Raw genomic sequence first — 15,230 nt, forward strand, 5'->3', positions numbered from 1 at the left:
AGGCATTGATTTTTTGTTTCACTTATTTATGCACTTGTTGGTTGAATCTAGTATATGACCTGATGGAGATTGAACTCTCAAACTCACAACATTGTCATATTGGGACTAAGCTCTACCCAGCTGAGCTACCAGGTCAGGCCTAAGTATTGCTTCTCTTAAGTTATACATATCTCAATTTTCATTTTTGCCCATAGTTATTCACAACTCTACTAACTATGATTTAATCTTCTGATTGCTTAATGTGGATATCTTTTCTTTTTTTAAATTTTTTTATTGATTAAGGTATTACATATATGGCCTCATACTCCCATTACTCCCCCAACCCTGCCCCCCCCTCCCTCCTCTGGTGTCTGTGTCCATTTGTTAGGCTTATATGCATGCATATAAGTCCTTTGGTTGATCTCTCCACCTGGATATCTTTTCTTTTTGCTAAGACTATCAGCCCCTTAAGAACAAGGCCTATATCACATACTCTTTTATGTATCACAAGATATTTACTTTTCACTAGATGTATATTCAGCATGTAATAAGTACATCCATTGATAAAATGGTTTTAATTATAACTTTAAGTGAATAGACTTAATGTAAGGGTTGAGCTTATGAAGTGAACCTGAAATGTGCAGTTAGCAGGTAGGAGTCACTTTGTCACCATATCTATCATCTGGACTTGAATTCTTTCTTCACAATTTAGTAGCTGTATGTTACATAGTCACTATGGGTATCATTTTCCATCTTAAGGGGATAACAGTAGTACTTAACTTCCTAGGGTTTTTATTAATCCCATTAACCACATTAATGAGGATTAAGTGAATTAATATAGAGAAAATGCTTAGAACGTAAGCATTCCTTCAATGTTCATTATCATTTTGTCTTAAAGTAATTAGTATTTTCTCAAGATAAGTAGAAATTCCTTCTCATGGCAATTATAGAGCACAATCAATTGTCTGAGATTCATCCTTAGAAAGAGAAAGCATATGACAAAAAAATCATATCATTAAAGAAAATAATATTTAAATTCTCAGTAGTCGGAAGGCACATACTTAACTTATCTGAAAACTATATCAAATTACAAAGTTAAAAAGAAGTAACTCCAAATTACATTTCAGTTATATTACACAGGGTTTATCTGTTAGAACATTCTTCTCCCAATCCTTTTATAGTTGTACCTAGGGGTCATATTGAACTCGAATATTTTTATCTTATAACAAGAATCCAAGTCGAGGGAAAGGTAATAAGGGCTTCTACTCCAGCCTTATGTTATTCTTGCAGAAAGTTATTAAGTATGACAAGGTTCATTTTGACATAACCATCAATGATTCAAGAAACTCAAGTTTAAAGTTTACTAAAGAAGAAACTGGAAAGCAGTTTTGAAATATGTCCTTAAACTGAACTTAAGATTCTTTTACTCTGATTTTTCAGTTTCTCTCTGGATACGTAATTGTGACAGTTTTTGAGCTGATTTTTATTCTTTATATTAATTTCTTTTGGTGAAATTAATTCTATCTCTTTAATATGTATCACCATCACAAATATCTGTTTGCTTTTAGGTTTCTAATGTCCATATTGGCTTTTCTTGAAGACATTTGATAGCATAAATGTTACTATAAATTTTAATTCCTACTCTCGGTTTTAAAAATTACTTGCAGATTAATTTTGGATGTACTTATATTACATTTATACATTAATAATGGATGTACTATATTACATTTCATTCACTTACCTCTCGGCATGTTATTTTTTTTCTCCTCTTCTTTGTCTGTCACCACTTTTTCAACCCAGGAGCATCTCTGTTGTCCAAAATCAGAATTACTCTAGATATTTCAGGTAAATTAGGCATTTCATATATATTTCTGTATAGGTGGTAGTGCCAGAATAAACAGGTGTATTGTTATTGATTCAGGATGGTAGAGCTGCTTTCTTTGCCAGATTTATAAATTGCTGTAAAGTTATAGCATAGTTTGATCACCATAGTGGTAGTTTTTAGTAGAAATGAGACCTACAGAGTATTTTACTAGCTATTGGACACCACATGTATTATAAAAGGTAAGGGTGTTTAAGTAGATGCTACATTTTGGATAGTGTAATGGAGCAACATGCTAATGTAATTTCCTAATGACAGTTTCTAGGAGAAATAGAAGAGCCAGTTAGCACAATAGTTTAATAAAAAGCTCCTAGAGACACTGATAGATGGAATCAAGAAACTGTTTAAGAATCATTGATAATAGCTGAGAGTGAGGAAGATTTATTTGAAGGTGAGTTTAAAAATAAACTTAAAAATTCTTATTTGGCCACCTGAACATAATGATGAAAACATTAGCATTGTCTTAACAAGGAAAATTACATATATTTAACTTAAACTATATATATTATGTTCTGAGTAATAGAACAAGCAGAGTCTATATTGCTTTAAAGGTTATCTTCTTGTCTCTGTGTAGTGTGCTCTCAGATCTCAGATCATTTGTGTAAGTAACAATGCTCCTATAAAAATAGTCCCACATATAATATTCATTCCTAGGAAATACTCTGCAATCCAAGCTAGGTCATTGTGAGTAAACATTTTTGAATGCACATTAGATTCCACATATGAGTGAAATCATATGGTACTTATCTTCTCTTCCTGGCTTATTTCACTTGGCATAATGTTCTCCAGATCCACCCATGCTGTTGCAAAGGTAACATTTCCTCCTTTTATACAGCCTGGTGATATTCCATTGTGTAAATGTACCACAGCTTTTTTATCCACTCACACACTGATGGACACCTGGACTACAATGAACCCAATAAATTCAATAAAAAGAAAAAAAACACACGTAACTATAGATTATTGGTGGCTTTCTTTACATTGTTCTTTGCATTTTGTTACTTTATTGACTATTCATCTCCATAGTTTTTGCTTCTATTGACAGCTTTCTGTCCGTTTTTTAAGATGAGTTGAAAATTATATTGTAGATATCTACTTATATTTTAAAATAGTTTCATAATATGTTAGGGAAATAGGAAATAAAAATACAATATGAATATTTGGGAATATCTATCTTTTTAAAGATTATTTTTCTTATGTCCATTCTTTTTGAAAAACAGTATAAAAGTTCAAGAAAGTAATGAATGTTTCTTTCCATCAGGTTGCTGCTGACTTGGATATTGAAGGAAATTTCAACAGTGTGAAATACTTTATGCAACTTTTCTGATTAAGAATAGTGAGGTATTGCCCTAGTTGGTTTGGGTCAATGGATAGAGTGTTGGCCTGAGGACTGAAGGGTCCCAGGTTTGATTCTGACCACGGGCACATGCCTGGGTTGTGGGCTTGATCTCCAGTAGGGGGCATGCAGGAGGCAGCCAATCAATGATTCTCATCATTGATGTTTCTATCTCTCTCCCTCTTCCTTCTTCTTTAAAATCAATAAAATGCATAAAAATAGTGAGGTATATTCTTTTTATGAAGTGTCTACACCATTTATTAAAATATATGAACATAATTTTATTGATTACGATCTTTTTTTACATTTGAAAATGTGCTATTGGGAGGCAGGAACACATCCTTAGAGTCCGATGAACTAGATTTGAATTGTCAACTCTGCTGTATGAGCCTTGGCAAGTCATTCAGTTATCATGATCCTTATTTTCCTCTTTTTAAAAATGGGTGGTTAGACCTATTTCTAAAATGGTTTGAGAATGAGATAAGGACAGCTCAGTGGCCTGATACATCCTCTCTCCCTCCTCCAGCTTTTCAGCCATTATATTATTATCTGTAGGAGCAAATAAGTTAGCAAAGTGAATAACCCAGCTGAGACTCTTTTCAGATATTCCTGTTGAAAGAGCTAATGGAGAGCAGAATCTATATAAACAACAATCTGTTGGGAAACAACCTGACCCATGAGCGTATATGTGTATTCCTCCAGTCAAACTTAGAATTCCAGATTCACATGGACTTGGGAGAGCACAGGAATTAATAATTTTAGACTAGAGTAAAAAGCAGTTAGATGACTTAGTTAAAATAAATTCATTTGAATAATATTTTATAAAGCTTAATAATATGCATCAGAGATTAAGTTTACAGATTCTGATTCAGTAAATATAGTCTGGACCCAAGAAACTTGGGGTCATTTTGATTTTGTAGGATATGATAAGAGGTAAAAGTTTAAACCAATAAATAGAAGAAGAAGAAGAAGAAGAAGAAGAAGAAGAAGAAGAAGAAGAAGAAGAAAGAAAAAATGCTCAACTTTATGCACTCATATTGATACTATTTTTTCACTAATCCAGGTAACTTCGGTAAGTGAAACTGACTGAAAATGATCACTCTGTGGTGTCTATATACCAGCTCAAAATCTAGAGCCAGTCCTTCATGTTCTGTAGTCTGGGCAAAGACAGCATCGTAGACCCTTCAAAGTCATGCAGTTCTTTGTAGAACACAAGCTAGGTGGAAATCAAGTTACAAAAGATAAATTAGTGCATGTTGCTTTAGATTAGAAAACAAAAAAGATTTACTTTAAGAATCCTTTATCACAAGGTTCTTTGATACATTTTAAATGTTATTTGATTTATACAAAACAAATTTCCACTTTGTTTTTCAGTAAGACACATATCATCATATCAAATAAAGTTTATAAATGTTTGGGAGAAAGGAGGAAAGAGCTCGAGTTCTCTGAGTCCTAGATGGCCAAGGCACTCTCTTGCTTTAAGATCACCCTCTTTAGTAGCAAGGTAAATAATAAACTGGATTTTCAAAAGCCCAAATTATACCCTCAAATTTAAAAATATTAAATATAAGCAGTCTCCTCTCACAATAAAATAATAATGCAAGCCATGAGAGACCTCTAAAAATAACCAATCACCACTCTGGTATTTTTTTTACTTTTCAAATATTTTTTTCCCTATTACAGTTGTTGTGAAGTAAAGCACAATTGCCTATTGTCAGTCTGTCTCAGTGGGTATGTCAGGGGTTTGAAAGCATTGATCTGGGACCTCTGCTCTTGGTACTTCTCTCATTAGAAACAGCTTTGGTGCGTTGAGAGGGAAGGTCTTACTTGCTGCCAGACAACTTTTGGGTGCTTACTGCAAAACCAGCCCATTAGGACCTGCCACTTTTTTGTGTTACCAGATTGTTATAACAATAATAATGAACCATATAATAATAATAAACAATAATAATAAACCATAGTGGTAAACTGTTAAGACTATACCAGTGATAAGATGTACCACTCTAGAGATTTCTCACCTCCATCTTTCCTGAAACCAAGTATCTGCCAGTCCATTTCCTCTCCCTTGATGTGATGCCATCTACTCAGCACATCTGATTTTCTCTTTTCCAGCTTCCAGATAGTTCATACCAGCACCTATTATTATGCTTTCAATATTTATTTTGAATGTTCCTATTGAGAGATGATATTGGCTTTTTAGTCAGGAGCAGACAAAAAACAAATACATGTCTTACTCTCATATATGGTGGTTTTATTTTAGAAAATATTTTTTGCAGAAAGGTTTTGCTATTTCTTAGCAGTTTGGGAAGCCGGACTGATAAAATCAGAATTATGTCATTTGTCTTAAATGTTAAATTTGAACAAACTTTCTTTCCTTTAAAAATATAATTTATATTAAAATTCGTATGGTTTTATGATTATCTAGATTAAACATTCAGGAGAAAGTAGGAATAGAGACTTGATAAAAAAAATGAGCTGATTAGTAAAATATTATTTGCCCATTAGCATCTTTTAGCATCTGTACATCAGTTTGGATAAAGTGCAGTTCATTTTTTATTAAAAAGAGGATAGAAAAAATTGTTCTCTGTTGAAACAAGTATAAGAATTCATGTTTCAAGAAGTACTCTTGCTGCAACAAATAAACAAAAAAATTATGAAGGTCTTTCAAATTAGCTCTGAATTGAATATGTGTTCAGTTGAACATGTGTAAAATTTCTCACTGTGGATCTGTTTTATAACTACCCAGGCAATCTCAATTTAGATGTCTTTTGGTTTCTTTTCTTGTGCTTCTCGATTTTATGTCTGTACCTTTGGGCCAATAAACATCCACTTCCTGTAAGTAACTGAGCTGCGTCCTTACAGATGATATGGTATGTTAAGAAATCTATGACTTGCTATACTTTTTGAACAAAGAGTTTTACTGGGAGTGTGAGAGCCTAGAGTAGCACACAGAAAGATTTCATTTAGTCCATGTGTTATACAAATAAAGGAACTGAATTAGATCAGAGATTACTGAACATGTTAAAATGTTAATTTCTTTTTCATTCTGCTTAATATCTCTGGCTCTGAGCAGGCTTATATTAGTATAGAGGAGAAACTACCAGGCTCTGAATCTTGAGAATGATTCAATTCTACCACTTATTAGCCATGTGTCTTGGGCGAGACTCAACTTCTTTGAGACTAATTAATGTGTCTTCATAGGGTGGTTATGAAGATAAAATGAGAAGCTTTATATGAAGTTGTGTTTGAAAACCTCAAAACACTGCATAACTTGATTGTTTGCCACAGCTACTGCTGTTACTACAACCATGTTGGGTCAAATTCTGCGTTTTTCAACTCCAACTACAAAAGCATTTCAGTTGTTTAAACTGAAGGGAGACATGGGAACGGGGTGGTTAGGAAGGTTATTGAATGTGAAAAAGATAGATTAGAAATAAAGATTTCAGACACAAATATGTAAATTGTTAATAGATGATCATGATTCCAGACACAATCTCCTCTAGCAGGTCTTACTTCCACCACCCCTCCCCCTGGAGATGGCAGTATAAAAACAAAGCGGACAAATAACCCAGCTGTTATTGCAGCTTCCTCCTCCTTTTCTTCTTCCTCCTTTTTGTTAAAGATACTTTAATTTCAAATATGAGAAATCTTGAAATTCTCAGTTTAGTTGATTCTTACTGTAGTAAGTCCTCAGATGCACAGAGCTAGGGTTACAAGGTGACTGCCTCTATTCAAGTTGTTCACTTTAGATGAATTTAAACTGTTGTAAGGAAGTAATTTGCTTCAAAAAATAAATGGCATATATCTGTGAGGCTCCCTGGAACCTAAAAAAATTTTAAAGTCATTTATCAATTTGAAAATGTCTGGAAATTAAATGATGCTTGAATATTTGCAAGGCCAACTTCTAATGAGGAAAATTACAAATGACATTTTGATGTACATTGTAAATAAAATTTGATTTTAGGCACACAAATAACATATTTATAATTAACTCCATATGAATTTGCTAACTGTGCAAAGCAATTTTTTGAATTTAGAAAATTAAGAATACTCTGCAAGGAAACTAAAAATTAGAAAAACTAAAGATTAAATTTTGACTTAAAATGACAAGAAAATTTTGAATAGCAAATAATTTATGCAAAATATATTATAAAATATATGATGTTAAATAGTTGATACAAGTGCTGTAACATTGTTTAACCTAAATTAATAAGAGAGTTTGACTCTTTCAACATTTTTTTCTTTCTTTCTGACTTTGTATATTTTTAACAAAAATTAGCTGTCTATATTTTTTAAAGTTGGTTCTTCTGGAAGTTGCTCTTAAGTTTGCCATGATAAGACTAGACTTTTGTAGATATGATTTCTTTGGAAGAAATAAAAAAAAATCAATCTTTGACATTGGGTTTCACAAATTTTCTTCATTGTTTTTGATTATTTGACCCCCTGTGAAATTGACATATTTTAAACCTATTTTTTTATGTCATAATTATAAAATGATAACATAAAAAAGCACTTCTCCTAGTGCAATAACGGTGGAAACTTATAGTTCTATATTTAAAAAACACACACAAAAGAATGTGAATACCACAGATAAAATAGAAATATTTTCAAATAGTAACCTGTGTCAAGCAAATATACCAGAAACAAATTGATTCTTTCAGCATCTAAAAGGTAAGGTATTCACAATTTGATTTGAATTAACTATATCGTACAATTCCATAATCAACATATGATCTGGGGTGGTTTCAAACGACTCTGGGTTCTTTTTCAGATAATCTGGAGGTGAACCTCATTCTGGTGGTCATATGAACATATTGGGATCTGTGTGGCCAACTTGCAGGGCCACGATCTCCACCAAGGCTCCCATCTATGTTGAATGAGCTGTGGATGTTTAGGCTCCTTCCCCAGGAGAGAACTGAGGTGGCACACAAAGATTTTTAAAATTCATATATTTTCTTTGAGATGTTCCCAAAAATATAGCCTCGCATTTCTAAACAAGAAGTTTTAAAAACCAGCCACCTTTTTGCTGTGACTGATGATTATTTTTAAGGAAACCACTTCGGGTTAAATAGAAGAAAAATCGCTACTGTCCATTTGTCCACCTGGGGCCTGAAAATAAGACTCATAACAAGTTTTTGTTGGTCACACTGACAGCTGCAACTTTTTTAATGTAGCCAAGACTGTTGCTATGGTTACGGCCTTTGTTTCCAGTGATATTTTGTCTGTTCTGCCCCCTCCATCCTTAACTGTGGGCTCCTCAAAAGAATGAAATAATGAGTCATTCATTCAGAGATATGTTGTTAAAATATCCCTCTTTATCGTTACAGTTCACTGCTTAGAAACTAGGCTGTAATTCAAGGCAACAGTTAAGTCTGTGAAGAAGTGTTAAAAAAAAAATCTTTGATTTTCTTTTTTCATTTATAAGAAAAATCTGGCTGTGTAATTGAAGAACTTCTTAACAAGTCTCAACAATTAAACACTTTTTTTTTGGTTAATGTATTATTTCTGGAACAAGTAGATAAAATTCTACGCAGTCAGCATGATAAAAATCGTGCATGTTTCTCACAGCACAGAATTTTAGTCAAGGTTTTCTGGGCACAAAAGCAGTAACAAAACAGTCCCTACAAAACGGAGTAACTCTGAATAACACGGGAGATAATTTCTGTTAATTTAAAAGTGTAGAAACGGAAATGGGTCAAGTTTGTAAAGTAAGCTGTAATTAAATTATGGTACTGTACATACCAGTTGTTTGTATAATTGAAATTTTACAATATGAAAAATACATTAGCTCTGTACAGTTTTTACAGATAGGTAGGATGAGTTTTGGAGGAAAAAGATTTGTTGTTTGTTTCTTTTTTTTTTTTCCCCAGGGAAATACTCTGTTTAAGTAAAAAAAAAAATACTGCACAACTTAGCTAATTACAAAGTATAGACTTGAAACAATTAATGTCTTCTTTATTTCATGAATCAACCTTGGACTTTTGTTTAACAGGGGATTTTTGTTTTGTTTTTAGAGTCCACACGGAACATATCTTCCTCATTTTGTCCTTGAGGGTACAGTTCAGTGGCAGGCCTTGGCTGCCATGTAGCTCAGTTAAGCCAGATGCTGTTTGTGGTCACTGATGCGGCCTGCTGCTGTGATTGTGCTCAGGTCCAGCTCAGTCTCTAGGTGTGTTTCCATCGTATCGTCCTGTGCAGTCGTTTCAAAGGACTTATGAGAGAGAAGTTCATGGTGCACCCCACAGTAGCTTATTGTGGGCTGGTCGTAGGCCAGAAAGGTTGACACATTCATTGATAAAGGAATCTGGGAAGAAAAATAACACGAGAAAAGTCAGTTATAAAAAGATAGACAACTTGGGGCAAGATTTAAAGACAGTGAAAGTGCTCTCCTGACTCATCTCTATGGCTGTGTGGCTCGGGTGTCCTCATGCTACCCTCTGATGTCCCTGGTTCTTAGCATTGTAAACACAGTGTGATGGTTTTGAAGTCTGGGATGAAGCTGTCTGATTCTTGTCTAGAACCTCCAGACCAGTGGTCGGCAAACCACGGCTTGCGAGCCACATGCGTCTCTTTGGCCCCTTGAGTGTGGCTCTTCCACAAAAATACCATGGTCTGGGTGAGTCTATTTTGAAGAAGTGGCATTAGAAGAAGTTTAAGTTAAAAAAAAATTTGGCTCTCAAGAGAAATTTCAATGGTTGTACTATTGATATTTGGCTCTGTTGATTAACGAGTTTGCTGACCTCTGTTCCAGACAAATAGTAACCTACGTGTTTCTGAAAATGCTAAAATCTTCATTGGAAGAGTCAGAAAAATGCTTTCCTTCACCGGGGTAAATACTTGGGTTTAATCAAAACTAAGAAAACTATTACTTGGTTATGTGTGGGAAGCCAACCCTCTTCCCCCTTTCTCTCCCCCCCCCCCCCCCCCAACTCCGTCTCCTGAGTTTCTGGTCCAGTTGGTCAGAGGCAGAACCTGGAATTTGCATTTCTACAAATTCCCATATGATGCTGGTGCAGTTAACCCACTTGCAAACCACAGCAGAGGAGAGAATTGTCTATGTAAGAAGAGTCATCCTGGCTCTTCTTACTCAATAGCTTCGTTTTCTTTATCTTTTTTGTTGGAAGTATTACAGCGGTCCCCTTTGTTCTCCCTATTATCCCCCTCTGTCCCACACCCCCTCAGGCCTTCATTGCACTACTATTGTCTGTGTCAATAACTTCTTAGAGAATTCTTTGAAATATTAATGTCTGCGGTTTGGTCCATGTATCTAAAATTTAGGTTTAGAGAACTCCGAGGAAGAATCTGTGACTCCTATGGAGGTCTAAAAATCTATGACTCCTATGAAGGCATATATCAGGAAAGGAGTCCCTTGCTGATTGAAAGTTTAGTGAAAAAAATGCAAGATCTAAAGATATGAGGAAAAGGGCAAGAGTGATCAATGTGACAGAAGGAAGCATACATGTTACCGACAAAGGGTAGTCGGAAATGTCAGATGTTGAAGTCTAGAGATTATTCTCATGTTTTTCAGTAAGACAGAAACCTGTCCTAAAAAGTAGACAGATTTGCATTTGAAAGTGATTCTTAGATTACATCTTCATATCAAGAAAATACGATGTTTCAGTAAGTAGAATATAACAGGTAACCATATTTGAATACATTATAGTAGATTTTTCTCTCAGCCTTCATCTCTGTTTACTATCCTAATTCCTAAATCATGATGTCTAATTGCCTTGGATAAAATCTGATGCTGCTCTAGCTTTGTGAGTGGATGAAATATATTTCTGTTTGAGCACTTCAGACTACATTCCTTTCTGACTTCTGCTGAGATTAGAGCCCAGGACTAAGTAAAATATAATATATAGATTTTATTCTTTCTTTGATCATTTTCTCCATATATAAGAACTCTCTTTGCCTCTTTTTATTCCATTCCTACTCCTCTACCCATAGTTATTTTTTCTTCAATAAAAATTGGTTTAGCAAATATTTCTGCTTTCTCTTAAATAATAGTACTCACTTCTTTTGATATTATTGTTTATTTTTAATATAAACATTTCAATGTACCAGGTGTTCAAGGCTTAGTCCTTGGAGACAGAAATGTAATTCAATTCATCAAATTAAATTCCTGAGTAACTTTATTTTTATGTGGGTTTTTTAATTTGAAGCGTGCGGTTATCTGATATGTAAATAAAAGACATTATACACTTTTAAAAAATAATTAAGGTGATTGAAAGATCATAAAGAAAATAGTAGGATGCTTCCAAAGGTGCTCATGTAACATAAGAATCCCTTGTTTTACAGATGAAATAGCTCATGTGACTACAATATGGTAACATGCAAAAGTAATTGTGTAGCATGAAAAGATTTGAGTTATAGGAGAGAATGAAAATGAACTATTATTGGGTACATGAGTTTTACATTAGCTTCTGGGAAATCGATGCTCTGTAATTTGTTATGGGTCACATATATCTAGGATTTTATATATTCTTATTTGCCATGAAAACTTATGGGTCATATATACTGCAACATGCCTGGCTTACTTAGAAATAACTCTACTGTGAGTAATTTGTGATTCCTACGGCAAGGATTAGGACAAATAATAAACCATAATATGTTTATTTTATGTGTGTGTGCTCACACACACAATTTGCTGCTCAATTTAATATCTAGAGGCTACTGGCACCCAGAGTGCAAGTCCTAATTTGAACCATATCAGTTAAGCTGTTAGCTCTTGCTATTTATTAAAATGTTCCACATAATTTCTTTAGAGAGTTTCTTATTTTTGGACACATCTTCTTTTAAAGCACCCAACCATGTGGTTATACTTTTTCAATGTCAAGTTGTGTTATTCTATTTCTAAAACTGGAATAGCACTTATAATCAATGTGGATATTTAACATGTATTTTTCCCCTGCTATTGAAAGTGATTCTTAAGTTAAATTACATCTTAATATCAAGAAAATATGATGTATCAGTATGTAAAATTTAACAGGTAACCATATCTGAGTACATTTTGGTAGATTTTCCCCAGGTTGACTTAAATGATTTTGAAAATCTAAGTTAGCATTGGATATATTCATATGTGTATTTATAGGTAATCCCATACATATACACACAATATATAAATAAAAACACATGTGTACAATCTTGTAGCCAATTATGATCTCAAAATCATTTAAATCAGGTATGGAAAATGCAAATTTGGAGGACACATTAGTTCTAGCCAAGTATTATGTATTTGTTACTCATATAAGACATGCATGTGGATAGACTATGCCATGTATATTATGTATATACTGTATACTGCCTGGGTAGTGTGGAGAGGCTAGCCTCATTAAAACTTGAGGCTCAGATACAATCCGTGTAAACCCCTTCTCGTCACCGCATCAGTAAAGAAAGCAGTCCCTTCTCCTTCCCATAACCATCAAGTGACTTTGTGCTCTTTGTGTTCTCTCCCCCTTTCCAGGCTGACAGCGGCCTACTCTGTTCATTCTCTCTGTCTCTTTCTCCATTCGTTCCTGATTCACTTTAATACGCTGAATCAGGAGTGTTCTGCAGCCACGCTCTCCCTTATGCATAGGATGTAACAGGGCAGTCTTAGTTTATGCTTACTGTTCCATTTTGGACCATAAGTCACTTAGTTAAAGTACGTGAGGATGACCCAAATATGTTATTTCATAAAATGGAAGTGAGCAGCAGCCCTAGGTGCTTGACTAAGCTAGGAATTATGGTTCCAGGAAGGGCAGTAGGAGATTCAAATCTAGTAAGATTCTGCTTCTCAGGCCTGTGGTTAGTAGGCTCTTTTCCAGTGTCTGTAGAATCTCCTTGCCATAGCTTTCAGAGAGAGAGAACAGTTTCTTCTGGTGCATGTTATCATCATGAAGTATTTATAATTACTTATGGTTCCCCTCACTCCTTTAGGTCATTGTTTTCCAGGTGAGGTAATTTTTCATAGCTTGTAGAGATCCAGGGAATATGAAAACTTACTCCCCAGGAAGCAATATCATCTAGAGTCTGAGCTAAGAAATCACTACATGCTATTCTAATAATGAGCGGCAGTAGCTGACCCATTAGTTAGGAAACTCCCCTTAGGAAAAATTTTGACTCCGCTAAACTGCTTGCTGTGTTGACATCAATGGTACTTGCCTAAGCAGTAATTTTCTAGTGTCTGTCTCAACACTGACGATATGTACCTTTTACATATAAAAAATATACTGAGTCAGAGAATAAAATAACTCATTATTAATGGTCTCCCGCCTATTCATATGTCATTTTGAGCTTGTGATTTTAAAGAAAAAGAAAATGTTTTTTAAGTTTCCAATTTGGGGAGAACAGAATGGAGTTTCCTCAAAAAACTGAAAATGGAACTCCCATTTGACCCAGTAATCCCACTCCTAGGAATATATCCTAAGAAACCAGAAACATCAATCAGAAAGGAAATATGCACCCCTATGTTCATAGCAGCACAATTTATAATAGCTAGTATTTGGAAACAGACTAGGTGCCCGTCAGCAGATGATTGAATCAAAAAACTATGGTACATCTACATAATGGAATACTATGCTGCCATAAAAAGAATGAATTTTTATCATTTGCAGCGACCTGGATGGAATTGGAGAACATTATACTGAGTGAAATAAGCCAGTCAATGAAAGAAAAACACCACATGATCTCACTCATTTATGGATAATAAGGAACATTATAAACTGATGAACAAAAGGATAGGTACAGAGACAGTAAAAGAAAGACTGTCCAATGACAGCGGGGAGGGTAGGGAGATATGGGGAAGATAAGAGATCAACCAAAGGACTTGTATGCATGCTTATAAGTATAACCAATGGACACAAAACTCTGGGGAGGGAGGGCATGTATCAGAGTGGGGGTAGGGTGGGAATTGGTAAGGTATGTACACATATAATACCTTAATAAAAAAATGAGAAAAAAGTTTCCAATTTGTGATTAAGTAAAAATTCTCATTTAAAACTATACTGCATAAATATCTATGTATATTTGTATAATATATGTGTGTAGATATGAATATACATATGTGTTGCTCCTATTCTAATTAGTTGATTACAAGCAATTTCTTTTTTTATTGAATTTATTGGGGTGACATTGATTCACAAAACCATACAGGTTTCAAGTGTACAACTCAACAAACCATCATCTGCGCACTGCATCATGTGCCCATTGCTCAAAGCAATGATAAGAAATTATTTAAAAAAAAATATTTATTTATTTATTTATTTTTATTTATTTTTTAAAATATATTTTATTGATTTTGTACAGAGAGGAAAGGAGAGAGATAGTTAGAAACATCGATGAGAGAGAGTCATCGATCAGCTGCGTCTTGCACAGCACCTACTGGGGATATGCCCACAACCAATGTACATGCCCTACACCGGAATCGAACCCGGGACCCTTCAGTCCCCAAGCCGACTCTCTATCCATTGAGCCAAACTGGTTTCGGCGGGAAAAAAATTAATTTTTTAGAGAGAGTGAGGGGGAGGGAAGGAAAGGAAAGAGATAAAACATCACTTTGTTGTTCGACGGGCTGATTCTTGTATGTGCCCTTTCTGAGGATCAAACCCACAACCCTATTGTATCAGGATGATGTTCAAATTGACTGATCTATCCAGGTAGGGTTAAAGCAAAGTCTCTTTCCACCCCATTTATCACTTCTTTGCCCACTTCCACCTGCTCCCTGTCTCCTTCCTCTGGCTATCACCAGAGTGTTGTCTGTCTCTCTCTCTATGTATCCCTTCACCTTCTTCCACCTGGACCCGCAACACCCCTCCCCTCTAACAGCTGTCATTCTGTTCCACGGATCATGCCTCTGTTTCTGTTTTATTCGTGGGTTTATTTGGTTCATATATTCCACATAGAAGTGAGATCATATGGCATTTGTCTTTCTCTGACTGCCTTATTTCACTCAGCATAATACTCTCCAGTTCCATCCAAGCTGTCGCAAAAGGTAAGATTTCCTTTTTAAAAAAAAATGTATTTTACAGCTTCATAATATTCCACTGTGTAAAA

General features: G+C 34.7%; 2 protein-coding genes across 2 annotated transcripts in view; one reads left to right on the forward strand and one right to left on the reverse strand.

The window, feature by feature from the left end:
* CTNNA3 (catenin alpha 3) overlaps window positions 1–15,230 on the forward strand; it is a 1,168,431-nt gene that overhangs the window by 331,545 nt on the left and 821,656 nt on the right. The gene's annotated exons all lie outside the window — the stretch shown is intronic.
* LRRTM3 (leucine rich repeat transmembrane neuronal 3) overlaps window positions 9,065–15,230 on the reverse strand; it is a 148,304-nt gene continuing 142,138 nt past the window's right edge. Inside the window, exon 3 of the mRNA XM_036438347.2 lies at window positions 9,065–9,501. Within this exon, the coding sequence (XP_036294240.1) occupies window positions 9,292–9,501 (210 nt within the window). The 3' untranslated portion in view covers window positions 9,065–9,291. The remainder of the gene's footprint in view (window positions 9,502–15,230) is intronic.

Source organism: Pipistrellus kuhlii, unplaced genomic scaffold, assembly GCF_014108245.1.
Source record: "Pipistrellus kuhlii isolate mPipKuh1 unplaced genomic scaffold, mPipKuh1.p scaffold_m20_p_15, whole genome shotgun sequence".
NCBI classification, from domain to species: Eukaryota; Metazoa; Chordata; class Mammalia; order Chiroptera; family Vespertilionidae; genus Pipistrellus; species Pipistrellus kuhlii.